General features: G+C 41.5%; 1 protein-coding gene across 2 annotated transcripts in view; it reads right to left on the minus strand.

The window, feature by feature from the left end:
• Positions 1-22,580, minus strand: part of PSMB2 (proteasome 20S subunit beta 2) — a 31,110-nt gene extending 8,530 nt beyond the window's left edge. The window contains exons 1-3 of one of the 2 annotated variants that reach the window (XM_040974194.1): positions 22,388-22,580; positions 16,833-16,955; positions 15,151-15,221 (exon numbers count right to left, since the gene is read on the minus strand). In XM_040974194.1, coding sequence (XP_040830128.1) covers positions 15,151-15,221; positions 16,833-16,955; positions 22,388-22,478 — 285 coding nt within the window. In that variant the 5' untranslated portion in view covers positions 22,479-22,580. The remainder of the gene's footprint in view (positions 1-15,150; positions 15,222-16,832; positions 16,956-22,387) is intronic. The other variant, XM_040974195.1, reaches the window with a different exon arrangement.
• Between the last annotated feature and the right edge of the window lie 25 nt (positions 22,581-22,605).

Below are 22,605 nucleotides of genomic sequence, written 5' to 3' on the forward strand. Positions count from 1 at the left end.
TATGGTTTTAGAAGGGCAGGTTTCATGTCAATTTTGAGTCCTCTATAGGGTCTAAAACTTGCAATACATGTGGTAGGCATTCAAGTAGTACCTGTGGATGATCAACAGATTACCAATACCTTAACTGCTTTGGCAATACCTACTCCATTTTCATTAAGAGAACAGCTGTCATTCACTTACACTGGTTTTCAAATCTAATTAAGGAGCTTGTTTCCAATAACTAAAAGACTTTCTTAGCTATTTTCTGGATGAATTTGGGGGTATAACTAAAATATCAATTCTGCCATTTTAATTTAAAAAATACTGGAATTTAGCATTTCAATTTTTTAAAAATCTCCAACATTTCAGCAACTCATAATTTATCATAACTTAAGCATCATTTCTAGCTCTGAAAGATTACAGTTTTATGTTTGGGAAAGGGGTAGAGAACAATCTAATCCTAAAACCTAAGCAACATGGAATTATGTTATTGTAATTTTCCTGGTTATATTCTTTCATTTTTAAAGAAACCGAAGTGTAGATTTAACTTGTTATAGCTTTAAGTATAACTGCGCATTTTATAAAAGACTTCAACTAAATCTCATTGAGACTTCTCTAGCACAACACAGAATAACTATAAAATAGGAAAATGCTTCAACTATCTTCACTTTTGAATTCAAAATGTGATAAATGCAGCAAAAGCTTTTTAAAGATTTACTTTCTAAGAATTATTGTGCCGCACCTGGCACAGTAGCCTAGTGGCTAAAGTCCTTCCCTTGTGTGCGCTGGGATGCCATATGTTCACCGGTTCTAATCCGGGCTGCTCTACTTCCCATCCAACTCCCTGCTTGTGGCCTGGGAAAGGAGTGGAGGTCGGCCCAAGGCCTGGGGACCCTGCGTCTGCGTGGGAAATCTGGAAGAAGCTCCTGGCTCCTAGTTTCAGATTAGCTCAGCTGCAGACATTATGCCACTTGAGGAATGTACCAACAGATGGAAGGTCTTTTTCTTTTTTAAGATTTGTTTATTTTTATTGGAAAGGGAGATTTACAAAGAGAAGGAGAGACAAAGATCTTCCTGCATCTGCATCTCTCCCTCCTTCTCTTTGTAAATCTCCCTTTCCAATAAAATAAACAAATAAAAAAAAAATAGCATTGTGCCAGGTGATGAAGATGGACCCCTGGATCAGAAAGGAGTCCTCAAAGTAGATGCAGACAGGAAGGACTCCACACAAAGAAAGCAAAAACTGATTAAAGCAGAAAGATTAAACGGAGGAACGCAGCATGCTTGGGGTGGATAAACAAGGGCTAAATGTACCTGGAGAATTAAGTGAACTGGCCTCGTAGACTAAAGAATATAAACCTCAGTGTGTGCAACCACTGTCTGCTGCTCAAGCCTTCTTCATGTTGTAGGACACTGGTCAATGGTGCCTTAGAACACTAATGTTTTAGGATTGAGACCAACTGTCTATTAGTCCTAGTCATTTTCTCCCCTTAATAAAATTTAGACACAGTTAAATGATAACTGACAGTCACAAGAAAGACCTGGATTTGGGAAGAGAGAACAGAATAGTCAAAGGCTATTACCATAATACTGCAGACAGAAGATGTTTAGGCCAAACTAAGGTGCAGTAGAAAAAAGAGGAGGATCTGGTACATACATATTTAGAAGGCAGAACTAACAGGACTTAGTAGCTAGTACAATGGAAGTAGAGGGGGAAGGAGCAGAAAGAACTCTCATTAAGCGGAAAAAGCTCCATTTAGATCAGTGAGTTTAAACTGCCTAGAGACAGTTCAAGAGAAAACAGTGTAAAGTTATGAGACAGAAGACATACTCACATCCACTAAAGCAAATGAAGGAAAAATTCTACAGGACAGGCAAGGCAGACCAAGGCTGCCCCAAGCACACAAAGGAGTTGAAGAGAGTAGGGAATGGGCAATACAAAGGAAGTGCCCCTAATAAATCCTGAAGTGAGGTTAACCAGAAATTAAAGAGTCAGCGATGGGAAAGTGGCAGAGAAGGGTTCAAATTTTGGGTACTTGCATTCACATGGGGGATATAAATGAAGCTCCTAGCTCCTGGCCTTGATCTGGCCATTGTGGCCATTTGGGGAGTGAACTAGTGTATGGAAGAGGAAAATGTCTTTAATTCTTCCTCTCTCTGTAACGCTTTCAAGTAAAATAAATCCTAAAAAAAAAAAGTTAGCCATAGGGGACACAGGAACATTAGGGCAAGAATGTCCAGCAAAACGGGGCAAGGGCAGAGATGTTAGAGGAAACATGTGGCAGGTTAGGGTTCTGTTGTCTACTGGCAGTCAGAGAAGGGGAGAGAACAGTGGAGAACTGACATTGTAAAAGTGTCTGCTTTCCTGTGACTGGAAAAAACCCAAAGTTTAAATTGATCAGAATACTTCACCAACAGAGAAGTAAAACTACTTGAATTTTTCTGTCCCGTTTCAGGAACATTTATCAGCACTAAAAACAAACTGACCTATGTTGTTAAATTCTCACACTAAATTGAAAAATAAGGACGTTGGGGTGTCTGCTTTTCAGAAGCCCACAATAAAATAAAATAATTCAATCTAATCAAGTTTTTCCTGGTGTGCTGTTTGATGTTGGCTGATGCAAGATCAAAACATAAAAGTCTCTTTTTGATAGGTATTTGGTGGAGTGGTTAAGAGTCAGCTTGGGGGATCAGCACCATGCAGGCTAATCCTCACAAGGCTTACACCTGATACGGACACTGGTTCAAGTCCTGGCTGCTCCACTTCCAATCTAGCTTCCTGCTAATGCGCCTGGGAAAGCAGTGGAAGATGATCCAAGTGCCTGGACCCCTGCTCCTATGTGGGAAACCTAGAGAAGGTCCTCGTTCCCAGCTTGAGATCAGCCCTGTTGTTTGTTGGGACCAACTTGAGAGCAAACCAACAGACGGAAGACCCCTTTCTCTGTCTTTACTTTTGTCTCTGTAATTTTCAAATTAAACGTAAATAAATCTTACAAAAAAAAAAAAAAAAAGTCAGCTGGGACACCTGCATCCCCTATCAGACTGACTGTTTTGAATCCTGCTCTTCCACTCCCAATCCAGCTTTCTACTAATGCATAGCCTGGGAGGGAGCAGATGATGGCTCAAGTCCTTGGCTCCCTACCACAGACCCAAAGATGTCGATGGAATTCTCGGTTCCTAGTTTGAGCTAGGCACAGCTCCAGCTATTGTGGCCATGTGAAGATGAACCAGGGCCTGGGGCAGTAGGCTAGTGGCTAAAATCCTTGCCTTGCATCCATCAAGATCCCATGTGGGTTTGTGTTCGGATTCTTCAGATACCAACCAGCTGCCTGCCTGTAGCTTGGGAAGGCAGCAGATGACTGCCCAAAGCTTTGGGACCCTGTATGCGCATGGGAGACCTGGAAGAGTCCTGGCTCTTGGATTCAGGTTGGCTCAGCTCCAGCTGTTTTGCGGCCACTTGGGAAGTGAACCAACTGATAGAAGACCTTTCTGTATCTTCTTCTCTCTGTATAACTGCCTTTCCAATAAAAGACCAAAATAAATTGAGAACAGTGAGACAACAGTAGGAAGATTTCTCAGTTTCTCCCTCCCTCTGCGTCCCTCTGCTTTTCAAAAAAAGAAAGGGAGGAGGAGGGAAGGAAGAAAAACAAGGAAGAAAGGAAGGAAACTATTTTTGAGGTAAATAAGAGCAAAATATACTTTAAATTACAATTTGAGAAAATTAGTTCTAAATGTTATAAATCGTGACAGGCATGTGCTTTTGTGAAAACAGCAACAAAGATCAAACAGCTATGCTATCTGAATTGTTACGTTATACTTACATTTTAAAAATATATATAGATTTATTTTTATTGCAAAGTCAGATATACAGAGAGGAGGAGAGACAGAGAGGAAGATCTTCCATCCAATGATTTACTCCTCAAGTGACCACAACGGCTGGTGCTGTGCTGATCTGATGCCAGGATCCAGGAACTTCTTCCAGGTCTCCCACGTGGGTGCAGGGTCCTAAGGCTTTGGGCTGTCCTTGACTGCTTTCCCAGGCCACAAGCAGGGAGCTGGATGGGAAGTGGAGCAGCTGGGATACGAACTGGCACCCATATGGGATCTGGACGCATTCAATGAGAGGACTTTAGCCGCTAGGCCACCGCACCGGGCCCTGTACTTACATGTTACATTACATTACAGTTATGTTACATTTGGAACCTCAGTGTCCTCTATCTAGTGTGGGGGACCGCATTGCTTATCTGACAGCATTTTGAGGAAGTGAAGTGCTCATCTTTGTTAAAGTTCCTAGAAGGTGAGCTTCTAAGTAGCAGGTGCCTAATAAATCCGAATTTTAGGAATGAAAAATGTTAAATCATTAAATACTGTGCATAGTTGAAGTTTTAACAATACTGGATTTTAAAGATTGCCCTCAATAATTCCAAAGTGTTCATGAATTTTATTTATTTATAGCCACTGTTAACCTCAAATTTGTTTCTCCTATTAAAGCTGTAACCTTGTTGTAATTAGAAGTTTAGAAATTTAACAAGTTGATAGATTAAAAAAAATTTAACGAGTTGAAATGCACCATGGCACAGATGTCTTATTATACCTACTAGTTAACACAGTATTTGCTTCTTACATTAATTTTACTTGCTAATCAAAAATACTGTTCTCCCTCAAATAATGTCAAAATAAAATTGCTGATTGTGCAATGGTAAAACCAACACCATGTTTGCAGTGAGGCTACTTGCATTCTTTTTTCATGAGCTGGCAGTTCCCAGGGAAAACTTGAGGATTTCATAGACTTTCAAGTCAGTTCTTAACAGACTCAAATTAGGAAGTCAGGCTTTGCTACCACAAAGCATCTATTAAGCTGCACATGTTCTGTGTGCCCATGAATATCCATGGATGCTCAACATCACAGCTCAGTCACCCGTCTGAGGTAATAAACAAAGTGTCTCCTAGCGATAGATACTTGGGACTATCTAAGACTTTACATGTTTTTAGATATCCAAATCAACTATACACTGTCTAGGTAATACTATTTGCTCCTTTACCTACAGAGAGACAAGAGGACACATGACAGTGAGTTCTCATCTACTGTTCATTCCCCAAATGTTTGCAACAGCAGAGACTAAATTGGGCCAAGGCTGGCAGCCAGGACCCTAACCCACATCTCCCACCTGGGGGACAGGGTCCTAACTACCCAAGCCATTGCCTACTGCTTATAGACATTCACACTGGCAGGACACTGGAGTTGAAGGCAGAGCCACGATACAAACCTAGGCACTGCAATATGGGATGTAGGTATCCTAATCAGTGACTTCACCACTTTGCCTAATGCCTGCCCCTGTTTTGCACTGGAGACTCAGAGGAAGTTCCAGGCTCCTGGCTTCGGATCAGCTTGGCTCAGCTTGGTTCAGCTCCAACCAATGAGGTCATATGAGGAGTGAACTAGCAGATGGAAGCTCTCTCTCTGCTCAAATAAAAATAAAATAAATCTTAGAATAACAGAAGTGTTATGTTTCTCTGTTTTTATTTTCTTGCACCTTTAAACAATAGGTATAAATGAGCATAAAATATGCACATAAAGCTAATTAAAGAACGTGTAACCACTTCTCAGGCCAAGAAATAGAGCAGCCAATCCTTTCTCTCCTGAAAAGCCTTCCCCAACGCCCTTCCTTTTAAGCTTGTATTAGTAAAGAGAAAAGAAAGCCTCATGAGATTCCAGGGATCAACCTCTAAATTCAAATCTGTGCAAGAAACTAAGCCAAGTGTAGATAAAAAGCAGCATCGAAATGCTAGGGTATATTTCTATCTGCTTATTTGTGGGAGAACATGCTCACCAAGCATGCCGACCCACGCTATCACACTGACTTAAAGCAATCCTGAATCTTTCCTTTTAACAAGAAACATTTGTAATCTAAAAGCTTATTCTTACTAAGCAGACACAGTCTCTGCTGCTTTAGGCTTACACCAAACCATAACAGCAAACCACAATAATTTCCAAGATTCAAGTTTTACCAGAATACAAATCTGGACCTATATTGCTTTATTTCAATGTGAACAAAAAAGATGTTTTAGGTGAAAAGTGGCATTATTCGGCTGCACAATTCTAGTCATCCAATAGGCTCATTCCATTAAAGCAGAACAGGGGTTTTCTGCTCACAGCAGGCATCCACAGGGTAGCACATATATGCTCTCTGAGTGAGAAAGCAACACCTTCTCACATACAACCCCCTGGAGAGAGAAGGGGAGAGGAAGGGAGAGTACTTTACACCTGCAAACTCCCAACTCTATCAGCACTAGCACTGAGAAAACTAGCGTGTATGTGTGTATATATATATATATATATATTTTTTTTTTTTTTTTAAACAGGAGAAAGGTTTACTGACAAAGCCAGTAACTCCAAAGAACAATCTTCTAAAGCCACATTTTCTTGGGAGACCAGTAGCTACAATGAGTCAGAAGCCAATCTTTTTCTTCCTAATAATGGACTTAAGTCAAGCCCCAATGACTACATAAACAAACTGCCTAAAAAGCCAGCTGTCAAAATGTTATTCTTTGTGGCAAAAAATAAATAAATAAATAAATAAAACAAACACTATTAGCACAAAGTGCTGTCATAATAATTAAGACATCTCAACTTCCAGGCACATCTGTCCCTGGGCCTTTGGATAATAAAAATGACCAATAAAAATAGAACAGCATATCTCCAACGGGGCAGACATAAGCCACCCCAAATCCTAAGAGACTGCTGTGAGATGTGACCTGCAATACACACGAGCTTTACAGTCCCACTGAATATCAGCTAAATGTAGCTGTATGTCTCCAGCTTTTACTTCATTTTCTATTGCAACTAGGAGGCAAAGGTAATGTACAAGCACATAATTTGTGGCCCAAATAAAAGTTCAATTAGTCCGCTAGCTGATAGGTCTGACAAGGAGGAAACTGCTTCGCAGGCTTAAGGCTGCTGCTAACCCTGGAAGTCTGGAAGCTTCATGACAAACATTTTGAATTTTCTGTTTTTCACTCTCTCTTCCATCAAAAGTAAGGGGCTCTGTCTGTCAAGTGCCCAGGATGTGTGGCAGCAGTGTCAAAGGCTGCCATTTGCTCCAAGGCACTGCCATCTGCAGCAGCACAACATTTTGTCTCCGGAAAATAAACACATCTGCCTCTGCCAGTGTCCTCCCACTGTGCCGCCCATCTGGAGCAGGTGAGCTGGAAGGCAAGCCCAGGCATGGGTAAGTCGGGGCGAACAGGGCAGACGAGGCCTCAAGGGAGATGGCACATAGAGGAAGAAGGCAGTGCTGCGTCATGTCACATCCTGCTAACCACATTTGCCAAAAAGCATGTGAAATTGCCCTTGTTAGTGATATTTTAATCACATGTAACAAAAGGTTGATTGTGTCTGAAGTAAGATCTGTGTCAAAGCTTCACCTGGTCCATCTGTTCACAAGGTCACAGGACCTCACAGATACCAATAAACAGACAATCCCCTTGCTGCCAGCAAACTAAGCCAAGAAGGAAACGACTCAAGTGAACGGGAGAAGGCTCAAAGCAACAGCTTCTTCTAGGACAACAGCATATTAGGTGTATGTCTGCTACCAATTAGATTAAACACACACCAGTTCAGCCAAAATGCCAGAACAAACCATGCTTACATCTAGAATACCCAAAAATTACTTTCAAGAGGCTTTTGCCTTTCAATGAATAAAGTCAAATACGGTTATGGTCATGACATCAGAATTTTAAGCCATCTGATTTGAGCACTGAAAGAAACCATAAAAACAATCCAATCAAATGCTCTTTTTCATAAAGTCTTCAGCTAACAGGAGTAGTGCTATGCCTCCAGAGAACGGTTCTCTCAACTCTACCACTAATTTTTAAATTTCAATGGGAGGCAGCAAGCGAAGGTACTTTCTCAATTCCTATATGGACTTCCTATATGTAAAAGAGATAGAGCTTAGCTGAAGCTTTACTACACCGGTCCTCCTTAGTTTCCTGAGAAAGAGTGATGGAATTAAAAACCACTACACCACACTAGATATTTCCCCAATATTTCTTGCTAAGCTCTTACAAGTATAGCCTTATAAAAAGATTACTGAAGGCTCATCAAATATTTAAGGAAAAGCTCAATGAAAACATTTGCCAGTGATCAGCAGTAATGTCTTAAAAATTACAAGCACAAACATCAGCATTCTAAACAAAATTCCACATTTCACTGGAACATCAAATTTAACTATTTCAGGGGCTAGCATTGTGATGCAGCAATGCCAGCATCCCATTTGGGCACTACTTCCTGTCAAGGCTGACTCATTTTGGATTCAGCTCCTTGCTAATGCTCCTGGGAAGGCAGGAGATGATGGCCCAAGTACTTGGCCCCAGAAACCCATGTGGGAAGCACGGATGAAGCTACTGCTCCTGGCTTTGGCCTGGTCCAGCACTGGTCACTGCAGCCATTCAGGGAGTCAACCAGCAGAAGAAAGATAACACTCCCCTGTCTCTCTCCCTGTAATCTTATCACACAAACAAATCTTAATAATAATAAAATTGCAGGGACTGACATTGTAACATAACAGTTTAAGCTGCCATCTGCAGTTCCAGCATCCCACACGGACACTGGTTTGACTCCTTGTTGCTCTACTTCTGATTCACCTTCCAGCTAATGTACCCAGGAAAGCAGCAATAATGGTGTAAGTCCTTGAGCCCCTGTCACCTACATGGGTTACCTGGAGGAAGTTTCCAGCTCCTGCCTTGGGCCTGGGCCAGTCCCATTTGTTGTGGCCTGCTGGGGAGTGTACCAGTGAATGGCAAAGCTCTCTGTATGTGTTTGTAACTCTGACTTTCAAATACATAAATACAATCTTTTTATAAAAAAAAAAAAGGGGGAAAAAAAGAAAATGGAAACAGTGATGCTAACATAATCTTATGGCATTCAAACAGCTACACCAAACAGCAAAATAAATATAATTCATTTCAAATAAGAAACAAATTCTAAATGCCAAATCTTGACATTGCAATGTAGGAGATAAAGGTCAAAGCCTGTAACACTAACATCCCATATGGGTGCTGGTTCTAGTCCAGGCCACTCCATCTCCAATCCAGCCTCCTGCTAAAACACTTTGGAAAGCAGTGGAAGATGGCCCAACCATGCCTGGGGGAGATTCAAATAGGGCCACTGGCTCCTGGCTTCAGCCTGGTCCACCCTGGTTGTCGTAGCTATCTAGGGAGTAAACCAGCAGATAGAAGACTTAGTTCTATTTTTCTCTTTTTTCTTTCTGTAACTCTGCCTTTCACATAAATGAAAAATAAACCTTTAAAAACAAAGGAATAGTCTTGTTTAGTCCACTGAAAATAATGTTCATTGTTAATTTTCTACTTGCCCTATTACTACCATAATTTTTTTTTCATACTTTTTAAAAAAAGATTAATTTACTTTTTATTGGAAAAAGAAGAGACAGAGAGAAAGGTCTTCCATCCATTGGTTCACTCCCCAAGTGGATGCATGGCTGGAGCTGAGCCAATGCAAAGTCAGGAGCCAATAGCTTCTTCTGGGTCTCTCACATGGGTTCAGGGTCCCAAGCCTTTGGGCCGTCCTCCACTGCTTTCTCAGGCCACAAGCAGGGAGCTAGAAAGGAACTGGAGCAGCTGTGACATAAACTGGTGCCCATATGGGAGCCTGGTGCATGCAAGGTGAAGATTTTAGTCACTAGGCTACCACGCTGGGTCCAAATCTCCTTCTTTACTAGCTGCAGTTCAACTAATGCAGAACAAAGAAGCTTCCATATGTAATTAACTTACAGCCATCAAACTGCTTCAACTAAATAGCAAAAGCAGCATTAAAAACAAAAATGATTTGTGAGTACCATGCTAATAGCACTGAATAGTTACCTCATTTAATCATTATAATAATTATACAGAGCCTGGCATGGTGGCCTAGAGGCTCAAGTTCTCACCTTGAACGCACCAGGATCCCATATGGGCCTTGGTTTTAATCCTGGCTGCCCTGCTTCCCATCCAGCTCCCGGCTTGTGGCCTGGGAAAGCAGTCAAGGACAGCCCAAAGCCTTGGGACCCTGCGCCCGCTTGAGAGATCTCAGGGAAGTTCCTGGCTTCAGATTGGCGCAGCACCGGCTGCTGTGGTCACTTGGGGAGTGAATTATATGACAGAAGATCTTCCTCTCTGTCTTTCCTCCTCTCTGTATATCTGACTTTGCAATCAAAATAAATAAATCTTTTAAAACGTATTATATAAAACAGCTATTTTGGTAGAAAAAATAAACTTAGAATTCATACAAAGATACAAAGCTAGCAGGTCAGTAAACATCTATTTATTATTTTTTTAAAAGAATTTTTATTGAAAAGTCAGACACACAGGAGAGACAGAGAGGAAGATCTCTTCTCCGCTGATTCTCTCTCCAAGTGGCCCTAACAGCTGGAGCTGAGCTAATCAGAAGCCAGGAGCCAAGAGCTTCCTCTGGGTCTCCCACACAGGTGCAGGGTCCCAAGGCTTTGGGCTGTCTTTGACCGCTTTCCCAGGCCACAAGCAGGGAACTCAATGGAAAGTGGAACAGCTAGGACATGAACCAGAGCCTACATGGAATCCCAGTGCTCGCAAGGCGAGGACTCTAGCCACTAGGCTACTGTACTGGGCCCAAGCATCTATTTAAATAGCCTAATTCCAGACACTGTACTCTTAAACAAAATGCCTTTTAAAAAATTTACTTGGGGCCAGTGCCACAGCATAGCAAACTAAGCCTCCACCTGTGGTTCAGCATCCTATATAGGTGCCAGGTTGGGTCCCAGCTGTTTCACCTCTGATCCAGCTCCCTGCTGATGGCCTGGCAAGGAAGAGGGGGATGGCCCATGTCCTTGGGCCCCTGCATCCACATGGGAGACTCGGGAAAAGCTCCTGGCTTTAGATCAGCCCAGCTCAAGCTGTTGTGGACGTTTGTGCGGTGAACTAGCAGATCGAAGATCTTTCTATCTCTTTCCCTCTGTAGCTCTGCCTTTCAAATAAAAACAAATCTTCACAAAATTTACTTATTTTGAATTTATTTAAAAGGCAAAACAAGAGAAAGAAAAGGAGACAGAGAGGTGGAGATCTGATTTTCTGGTTAAATGCCTCAAATGTCTGCAGTAGCCATGGTTGATCCAGGTAAAAGCCAGAGTTTCCGTGCAGGTAGAAGGGACTCTAGTACACAAGCCATAAGGATACATATGAGCAGGAAGCTGGATCAGAAGCAGAAGCAGGACTCAGTTCCATGCACTGATAGAGGAGTCACTCTTCAAAAGGCCACAACATTCAGGTCTGGGTCAAGTCACAACCCAAAATTTCAAACTTCATCTAGTCTCCTAAACATATGGCTGGAGCTAATCTACTGTCTTCCAAGGTGCGTTAGCAGGGAGTTAGCTGTGAAGTGAAACAGTGGGGAATGGAATAGGCACTTTGATATTATATGCCAGAGTCACAAGTCAAGCCAAATCACTATGCCATAATGCTGGCCCTGCTCCCCAACCCGCTTAATGAACCAGTTTACACAGAATCTATTATATTCTTCTTGGTAAATAAATGTCCTCCCAATCCAAATGTAACCCTTAAACAACATTCAAAAATGCATGCACACACACACCAAATAGGAAACAAATAATCTGAGTTGTATACACATTTATGTATGGTAACTGGCTGACCCAAGATAAGTCTCACGTGCCAACTGGTCTAATTATGTATATGTACCAAAAGTAGCTTCACTACATTTATTAGGAAGTGACAAACTATTATCACCGCTCCTAGAATAAAATAAGTATAACATAGATGCACATTTTACAATTATGAATCTTTTTGAAAAGGGGTTGTGAAGCAAGCATTGAACTTATTGTAGAAGCACAAGGCAGAGGTTGTCAATATTTACCACTGTCTCATATCACTGCCTACAAAAGATATTTATTTGTGAAGACATCAAACATTTCTGCTAGGAGATTAACTGAATTCACTGTGTTTGCATCAAGCACATTCCACTCTTATCTCAATTCTAAAAGGAGCTTAATTCACTTAATATCCGCAGAATTTTTGAGTGTTTATTGTGCCCAGAGCTGCAATGCTTATTCCAGTTCTGCCTGGTAAGTCAGAGGAAGAAGTAAGCCATAGCTCACTTATTGCTGAATACTAGAAATTTCTGAGTAGCACGGATGTTAATACTTGACCAACTTTCTCTTTCCAGGAGAAATGAACAAGAGAAAACAACTAACCTTTCACCTAAATCAAAACAATGCATATAAATTTGTTTCCTCAATCAATGCTATCTTTAGTTTTTTTTTTTTTTTAATTTATTTATTTTTATTGCAAAGTCAGATATACAGAGAGGAGGAGAGACAGAGAGAAAGATCTTCCACCCCAAGTGACTACAATGGCCGGTGCTGTGCCAATCTGAAGCCAGAAGCCAGGAGCCAGGAGCCAGGAACTTCCCTCAGGTCTCCCAAGCGGGTGCAGGGTTGCAAGGCTTTGGGCCATCCCTGACTGTCTTCCCAGACCACAAGCAGGGAGCTGGATGGGAAGCGGGGCTGCCGGGATTAGAATTGACATCTATATGGGATTCAAGCAGGTGCGTTCAAGGCGAGGACTTTAGTCTCTAGGCCACCGTACCGGGCCCTAACTTGAGTTTCTTAATAGACTTCACTCCTTATGATTGTATAAATCCATGGTTAAAGACAGCACTGACAGTCTACTGAAAAGCTTTTGGCAGCCAGCATTGTGGTTTATTGGGTGAGGCTATGGCCTGCAGTGCAGGGACCCCATATAGGTAACTCCCAGTGGTTTCACTTCTAAGCTCCCTGATAATGTGCTTGGGAAAGCAGAAAAGGGTAGGCGAAGTCCTTGGGCCTCTGCACCCATGCAGGAACCAAAACAATCTCAGGGCTCCTGGCTTCAGACTGGCTCAGGCTTGGCTGTTGCAGCCTCTTGGGGCAATGAACCAGTGAACCAGAAGATGGAAGATCCCTCTCTATTTCTCCTGTATTTTATATTAAAAAAAAAAAAAAAAAAAAAAGGAAAGGAAGGAAGTCCTTAGTCCAATTTTGCTAGATTTTAGAAACTAAGCTACTTGATAGAGCTATAGGAACTCTTAAAAATATCAACTCTAGGCCCAGCACAATAGTGTAATGGTTAAGGTCTTCTCCTTGAACGCGCCAGGATCCCATATGGAAACCAGTTCTAATCCCAGCAGCTCCACTTCCCATCCAGCTCCTCTGCTTGTGGCCTGGGAAAACAGTCAGGGACGGTCCAAAGCCTTGGGACCCTGCACCCACATGGAAGACCCAGAAGAGCTCCTAGCTCCTGGCTCCTGGCTCCGGATCAGCACAGCACCAGCCATTGCAGTCACCTGAGGAGTGAATCATTGGATGGAAGATCTTCCTCTGTCTCTCCTCCTCTCTGTAGACCTGCCTTTCCAATAAAATAAATAAATCTTTAAAAAAATATATCAAGTCTTATACTTGCGGTAGATTCTAGCTCAATTCAATTTAAAGAACAACAGATGAAATTAAAACCATAATGAGCACCAGAAACACTACTGAAGAATCAAGGAGAGGACCCTAAGGCAGAACAATCCAATAACGATGACACCATTAACGTAGATCTGTCTGACCTGCTGTGTGACCTGGAGCCAGCCCCACTGCAACTTTAAGCTTTTTATTCTGTGTCAGTGTCAGAATTAACTACTATCTGTCTCAGTGGAATAGTGAGTAGATTAAATTATTAAGCAAAATGCTTTGGGCAAAAGTTGTATGAATGTTAAATATTATGATTCACAAGCATTAATTTTCCTAGCACTCCTGTGGGGTTGGGAAGTTATCTCAATTTCATAGCTGAGTAAACAGGCACAGGGGGTAAGGTCACATGGTATGGCTCTATTTCCTTAGTCCCTGTGGGAAGGAAACAATACACACCTTGAGCAATCATACAAACTTCCTTGGCACAGCCTACATAATTTTTAATGCATTCAATCCCAAACTTAACGTTGCATCTTTTAATTTGTTGTCAATGGAATTAAGATAGCTTTAAGACAGCAACAAGGCCAGAGTAAGTAAGGAAAACCAATTCTGTCTGGCACAAAATAATTACAGAGAAACAAAAACAAATAATCTCAAGATGAAAATCTGCAATATTGTCTTCAAGGTTTTTCATGAACCATACAGGAAACTTGTTACAAGAATTATAAAATATGACTTTCTATGAAAACCAAAGAAAATTTTTTGACTGTTTCTTATAAAACAACACAAATCTTTCTTATAAATCTCATTCATTGGCATTCACATAAAGGAGTTAAAAAAGAAACTTATTCTCAAACAAAAGCTTGCAGTGGACTTTTTTATAGCTTTATTCATAGTTGCCAATACTTGGAAGCAACCAAGAAATAAATAAATGAATAAACAGATGGTGGTACAATGGAATATTATTCAGCACTAAAACGAAATGCGCTATGAAGCCATAAAAAGACATGGAGGAACTTCAAATGCATATTACTAAGTAAATAAAATAAATCTGAAAAGGATCTGCAAGGCATGATTTCAACAACATGACAATCTAGAAAAGTAAAACTACAGAAATAGTAGAAGTGCCAGGTACTGGAGAGGCAGGAAAAATGGATATGGCCATAGGAATCTTTTAGGGCCGTAAAACTACTTTGTAAGAAACTAAATGATGGATCATAATATTATCCAAAGCCGTGGAACATACAACACCAAGAGTGAGGTAAACTATGGACTTCAGGCTATTATAATATATCAAGGTCGGCTCATCAACTGTAACACATGCATCATGGATGTGGATAAAAGGGGATGTTACACATGGATATGGAGGAGTACTCTTCTCTTCATTCGGGTATGAACTTAAAATTTTTCCAATAAATAAAGTTTCTGTGAGGGAGGAGTAGTCACAGATCTTCTTATTGGCATGACCCCACAGATTCTTCGGTAATGTGTATTTGTCTTTCTGGCTTTAAGTAGCAACTGTGTAGAGAGGGAACAAATCCAAAGGGAGTGAAGAATGACAAGGGAAAGAACAGCAAGGGGAACAGTTTGGGAAGGCCAAGAAAGGCAAAAATACTACCCATGCCTAACAGGAACATAAGCAAAGCACAGAAAAGTGTTCTGCTCTCATCTTAAGGGTGTCTGCTCCACTGCTTACCCGACTCCGAAGACAATCAGCCAGATTTCTGCGTGTGAAATTTGCTGCGGCTGTGGGAGACAACTCATAGCCTAAAAAAGAAATGAGGGGTCATGCTTAAAGCGAAGCAGAGGGAGTAACAGTAACCCAGATCACTTCAATACGCCTGTTCTTACAGGGTACCATCTTTTTGTATTTATAAAACCATATGAATAATGCTTAATCTGCTGACTAAAACATGATATAAACTGACCTCACCTAGTAATCTGATATAATTACATTCAAATGAAGTTTCTTTCTAGCTCCATATGGTACCAGTACAGTGTGTAACAATGTCACTCAACTACGAAGCAACCAACTGGAAATAAGGTGTTCTCTGCCAGAGTACCAGTACAAACTGCAGGAGCTGGGGTCATCTGATAGAAAGCTTTTTCAGTAGGAACCAGTCCTGAATTGCAGAATTCACAGAACACCTCACAAAGTCCTACGCATCTCTTTAGACAGGAAGCCACAGAAGAAGTACGCAGAACCCTTTTTTGGTTTGTTTTTCAAGATTTATCCATTTTTTTTACTTGAAAGAGTTACATAGAGAGGGAGGAAAAGAAGGAGAGAGAGGGAGGGGACAAAGGGAAGAGGAAGAAGAGGGAGAGAAAGATATCTTTCATCTGCTGGTTCATTCCCCACATGGCATCAATGGCCAGAGCCAGATGGAGATTCATCCGGGTCTCCCATGTGGGTGCAGGGGCCCAAGGCCTTTGGCCATCTTACACTGCTTTCCCAGGCCAATTAGCAGGGAGCAGCCAACAAACCAGTACCCTTTTAGGATGCCAGCACCCATATGGGTGCCGTTTATTTTATCTTCTAAGAACCAGTATTACAACAGTTCTCTGCTCTGGGAATTTTGCAGTCTTTAAGATTAGAAGGATTAGTTTTATGTCCTAGATAACATTTTAAAAATAAGAAGATTCAACTAAAATGGGATCCATGTCTTCTCATGTGTACAACTGCAAGAGAATAATCTTTAGTTTAAATTTAAGGACAAACCAATAATTATAGGCTGTATTGTATATTTCAAAAATTCATCAGTGGAAGTTCTAGCAGCCAGTAACTCATAATGTGATTGTATTTGGAGAAAGGTTCATTAAAGATGTCGCTAAGCTACAGTGAGGTCATCATCAGAAAAATCTGAACACAGATGTAGAGAGGAATATCCTAGAAGGCATAAGGGGGCCACCTGTAATTCAGGGAGAAAGGCCTTGGAAGGAGTCCATCCCGCAAACATCCTGTTTTCAGAACTAGGAGAAAACAAATCTCTGTTGCTTAAGATCTCCCTAGGATGGGACTGGCATTGAGGTAGAGCAAGTTAAGCCACCCCCTGCAACCTCGGCATCCCATAAAGGCAGTGATTTGAGTCCCAGCTGCTTCATTTTTGATTCAGTTTCCTTCCTTATTGTAGCTGAGAAGGCAGCAGAGGATGGTTTGTATATCTGGGTCTCTGCTACCCACATGGGAAACCCAGATGGAGTTCCAGGTTCCTGGCTTCAGCTGGCCCAGCTATTATAACCCTTTAGGAAGGAAGGGAACTAGCAGACAAAAGATATATCTCCCTTGGAAATTCTGTCTTTAGATGCACAGGCTGGTGTGATTTTCTATGGAAGCACCAGTTAACCAATCCACAAATCTGTTCTCCAAGTTTTACCCACCATTTCGCATCTTATAAAGTTGTACATTTTTCTGAATATATTCTGCAAACTGTACAGTGTCTCCAGCTTCTCCAACACAAAGGAGTAATATTTTTTCACTCATCTTAAACATCTTGTCATGATCTGTTCAAAGAAAAGAAACCTCATTAGAATTTGCCTTAATATAAATTGTCAGCTATTATGCATGCAACCATCAGGTTTATTAATTATTATCTTGAATCATTTTACTAATTATTGTCTTCAAAAGACTTTAATAGGCAGCAGTATTAATTTCAACCTTATGTTAAGCCATCAATATGTTACTAATGTCAATTTCATACATATTCTGAAAAACAAGTATAAAACGTGACAATTTAAAGACATACTAAAAGCAAGAAACAGGTGAGGAAGAAACTGAAGAAATCTAGCCAGTGGTGATTATCTTTACATTGATGTTTACATTACATTACATCAATGTAATCCCTGAAATATTCCTACAGAAACAATTGTAGTTGTTATATTTCTACACAAAGAAAGCATGTATGAAAAGGGCCAGTGCTACAACTATAATCAAAAAACCATCCCAAGAAATAGAAAGTCAACAGTGAAAATAAATCACTTTAAAAAATAAACCAACTTCATTTCCAAAGGGAAAAAAATAGAACGAAACACTGAAATGATCGCCTAACCAAAGTTCTACCAAAAATTGACATTAAGCTACACACAACAGTACATGAAAATCAGGACTCTACTTATCTAGCTGAACCAGACTCCGACTAGACAGACGAATAAATACTCAGGCTGCAATCAGGGCCTGAGGAAGAAAGCACTTCCTATTCAATGTGCAGCTCCACAAAACGCCTTATCTTCCCATCTCACTCTCACTTTCACTTTTCATTTTTCAAATAGTGCTGAATAATCTTCCCTGGGAGACATGTTTCCTGTTTGAAAGCTTCTGAAATGTTAAAATCCCTTAATAGGATTAAAGAACAAAATGCTACTATCAAATACTTGACAAGTGTTTGAGAGTTGTAGATACCAATAATATGGCTTTTTTGAGTTTGGGGGAAAATTACACAAAATGTACCTTTATATAATACCAAATTGCCTCAAAACTCCTAAACATGCTCACTTTTATTTGCTGTGCAGGTTACAGGAAATTTAAAATCTGGTTTGTAAACTTGTTTATAAAAAAAAAAAAAAAATCACTTACAGACATATTATTCACACACAGAAAGGAACCAGAATCATAAAGTCAAAGTTCTTGCCAGTGTTAAACACATGGGTAGGTTTTATTTCCTTCTTTTTGCCTACCAATATTCCCTGAAATTTCTGTAGTCAATATGTACCACTTCGTTAAAGAAAATCATTTTTACAATATGAAAGAAGCTGTACTTATTTGGAGGGAGAGCTTATTTTTTAAAGAATCTGTCACATTTTGAAGAAAGGCTAAGGATTGGCACTGGCAGCAAATTGAGCTGTCTGCCACTTGCCATGCTGGCATCCTATGTCACAGTGCCAGTTCATGTCCCAGCTGCAACATTCTTGATCCAGATCCTTGCTAACGTGCCTGAAAAGGCAGTGCAAGATGCCCTACATACCTGGGCCTCTACCACCCATATGGGAGACCAGGATGGAGTTCCCGTCTCCTGGTTTTGGCCAAACCCATCCCTGACCACTGCAGCCATTTGGGGAGTGAGATGAAAGATCTCTTTCTGTCTCTCCTTCTTATTGCCTTCCAAATAAAATAAATCTTCCTTTAAAAAAAAACTATTTTTATTGGAAAGGTAGATTTACAGAGCAGAGATGCAAAGATCTTCCATCCACTGGTTCACTCCTCAAGTGGCCACTACAGTCAGACCTGAGCCAATCTGCCAGGAGCCAGGAGCTTCTTTTGGGTCTCCCACATGGGTGCAGGGTCCCAAGGCTTTGGCCCATCTTCTACTGCTTTTCCAGGCCACAAGCAGGAAGCAGGATGGGAAGTGGAGCAGCAGGGACATCAACCAGCATCTATACAGGATCCCAGTGGTTGAAAGGTGAGAATTTAACCACTAAGCCATTGCACTGGGCCCCCAAATAAAACAAATATTTTAAAATACAAGAAAAATGCTAAAATTCTATGCAATAAAGTTTTTGAAATAAACTACACACAAGGTCAAAATGTCTTTAAATAGGACAAAATGTCTTTGAGAGAAAAACAAGTGACAGACACAATGCTTTCCTGAGTTATACCGCCTGCACAACTCTAGGGAATGTCTGATCTCTTGGTGAAGAGCTTGTAAGAATTACACACATAAAATAAATGGACAACACAGTGAATATCATACCGTAGACAGCCACCTGGACTGAAACCCAGCAGACTTCATTATGATTCAGATTCTGACTTTGGGCAAATTATTTGCCTCTCTACATTTCAGTTTCCAAAATGTATAAAATGGTGATAAAAACACTCACCCAAGCCTAACAAGTGAGCAAAGCCATGACAGATTCTATACATGCACAGTACCACACTGAGTGTTAGTATGATAATGTGGTTCAGATACTGATAATGTGGTTCAGATCTGACCTGCCACAAGGATTCAGAAAAGAAAGTGTGCGTGCAATGTAGTAATCTAACTTAAAAAGCAATTCTACATAGGCAGGGGTGGGGTGATACAAAATGCAGCACACTCCATTATCAAACCAAGAGCTGTACTACTTCACTTTAATAAGCAGGCAACCCTTTGGGAAATGCTTTCTCTCCAGCATTCCAGAATAGTTTACAAGGTGACATACTGAATAACTGGATGCAATATTTTACATTTTGAGAAAATGAGTCCCGAGTTTATTACTCTTCAACAGCCTTAACTAAACTATAAGTTTTAGCATGACATGAAGAGTTAGGATAAAGTCCTCCTACAATTCTAAAACTATCATGTTTTTAAAAACCTATTTCCAAAAAAGGGGGAAATTAGAACGAGCTCAATTAATTCCAACTATTTTTTTTTCCTTTTTTTTTAAAAGATTAATTTATTTTTATTGGAATGTCAGATATACAGAGAGGAGGAGAGACAGAGAGGAAGATCTTCTCTCCGATGATCAACTCCCCAAGTGAGCGCAATGGCCGATGCTATGCCAATCCAAAGCCAGGATCCAGAAACTTCTTCCAGGTACCCCACATGGGTGCAGGGTCCCAAAGCTTTGGGCTGTCCTTGACTGCTTTCCCAGGCCACAAGCAGGGAGCTGGATGGGAAGTGGAGCTGCCGGGATTAGAACCGGCGCCCATATGGGATCCTGGCGTGTTCAAGGCAAGGACTTTAGCCGCTAGGCTACGCCACTGGGCCCTAATTCCAACTATTTTTTCAAAGAAATTCTCTTGCTCATACCAGAGATCTTCAAATACTCTCAGAATTCACTCATTAAGTCATTAATTTTAAAACTAACCTAATGTTAACATCTTTAATCCTACAAAATCATCTTGTACATTTTGCTCCCTTACTTTCTGAATATCTTCATCTTTTTAATGGATTACATCTAGTATGTTGCATTTCCGGTTCTTGTAAGAACTATGTATTTAAAGAGGTGTAAAGCACACCCCACTTTTCAAAGTTTTCATGCAGTTTATTGATATGAAAAAGATCTATAAACATATTCACCTGGGCATTGCTCTGGCTAGACACTTCTTCCTTTTTTTTTTTTTTTTACTAAATTTCTTTCCTTTTTTTTTTTATAGATTAATTTAATTGTATTGGAAAGGCAGCTTTACAGAGAGGAGGAGACATAGAGAAAGACTTCTATCCTCTGGTTCACTCCCCAAATGGCCGCAACAGCCAAAGCTGAGCCAACCTGAAGTAAAAAGCCAGGAGCCTCCTTTGGGTCCCCTGCACGGGTACAGGATCCTAAGGCTTTGGGCAATCCTCCACTGTCCTCCCAGGCCTCAAGCAGGGCGCTGGGTGGGAAGTGGAGAAACTGGGACAGGAACCAGAGCCCATCTGTTGCAAGGCAAGGATTTAGCCACTGAGTTATGGTGCCAGGGCCGACTAAATTTCTACAAACTAAGAATCTAATAATTGAGCAATTCATACCGCAGATGTTTAACCAGATGTTTAACAAACCACTTTCAGGCCCCCCTTTCTTTTTTCAGCAAGAACAAAAATCAAGACAGGGCCCTGTGTGATGGCTGGATGGCTAAATCTTTGCCTTGTAAATGCTGGGATCCCTTTTTGCTCAACTCCCATCCAGCTCCTTGCTCGTGGCCTGGGAAAGCAGTAGAGGATGGCCCAAAGCCTTGTGTCCCCACACCCATGTGGGAGACCTAAATGAAGTTCCTGGTTCCTGGTTTTGTCCTGGCCATTAAAGGAATGAACCAGACGCCCGTGGCTTACAAAAGCGGCAGTGCACACCATTTTGCTTTTGTCCACACAATGCAGGAAGCCCCAGAGGTAATCTTTTTTTTTTTTCATTCCTTAAACCCACAATGAACTCTCACTTGTTCTTAAAGCTCTCTGAAATCTTCCCTAGAATTTTCCCTTCTGTATCACCTGAGAAGTCTGACAGTATCTCATAAGAAAAAACCACGTTCTAGCTGTGTTACAACTATTTGAAGACATATCTATAATCTCTGAATTGTGACTTCTCTTAAAATGAGTGTCACACCTTCAGCAAGCAGCCATGGCAAGCACTTATCTGTCAAATAGACTCACCTAAGTTAAAGCATATTGAAAACAGGAGCATGCCTACAATCATGAAAAAAAAAACACACTCTTCTATTCTACAAACTCATAACTAAAAAAAAATTATTAGGTGTTTAGTACTTGTTGTAGACAGAGTATGGGTTAGTAATTGTGGGCAAAAGATCGCGGGGCTGAGACTGCACAGGTCTGAAGCCTGCTGGTATCACTGGTGACCTAGGGCAAGTTTCTTCTGCGCCTCAAACTAAAGTCTGTAAAATGTAGATAAAGCGATGTGAATTTATGGAAAGTACAATCCTTGCCATTGTCGCTACTAAGTTGCTGTCAAAGCCTAAACATTTGCCGCTAATTCGTGCGATCCTAATTCGTACGAACCCACAGGTGAAGACACTCGGGTATTTTGAAACAACTTGATGAAGCAAACAGGCGATAAGGTTTTCTAATTCCAATCACTACTTCACTAGAAAGGACAACTTAGCAGTCAGAGTCCTAGGATTCGGGAAAGCGGGGTCGGAGAAATTGCGGGTAGGGGAAGGGAAACGTCAGTCTTCCAATCCCCCGGTTTCTCCCCCAGAGCAGCCCACCTAAGGCCACCCGCAAACAAATCTCACTGTGAGCAAGAGGAAACTTCCAGAAGCGGTTTGGGTTTCCGAGCAGCCCCGGGGGCCGGCAGGTGCTTAAACCACCTTAGCCGGCGAGTACCCTAGCGCAGCCCAGAGCAAGAGCACTGTCCACAGGAGCGAATGCCCCAGCCCTATGCTGGTCCGCCCGCGTCCTCCGACCTCAACAAAAAACCCAAGTGCAGGCGGGGGTCCTCCTCCTAGACACTCCACACCCCAGGACTCCCCGAACCCTCCGGCTGCCCCTACAGCCAGGCCAGGCCAGGCCGCCTCAGCTTCCTCTCACCGTCCTTCATCTGGACAATATTGCTGGCGGCCACCCGGTCGGAGGCGACTAGGACGTAGTCCGGGCCTTGGATGCCAATGAGGTACTCCATGATGGCAGTAGGCCGGGGACTGTAGGTTCCACAGAACGCGGGCCTCACCGGTGAGACAGCACCACCGGGCCAAGCAGGACATGACGTAAACCGCGCGACAGCCCCGGCCGCAGGCGCTCGCGAATGA

This window comes from Ochotona curzoniae, unplaced genomic scaffold, assembly GCF_017591425.1.
Source record: "Ochotona curzoniae isolate NIBS_2020 unplaced genomic scaffold, NIBS_Ocur_1.0 contig_2404, whole genome shotgun sequence".
NCBI lineage: Eukaryota > Metazoa > Chordata > Mammalia > Lagomorpha > Ochotonidae > Ochotona > Ochotona curzoniae.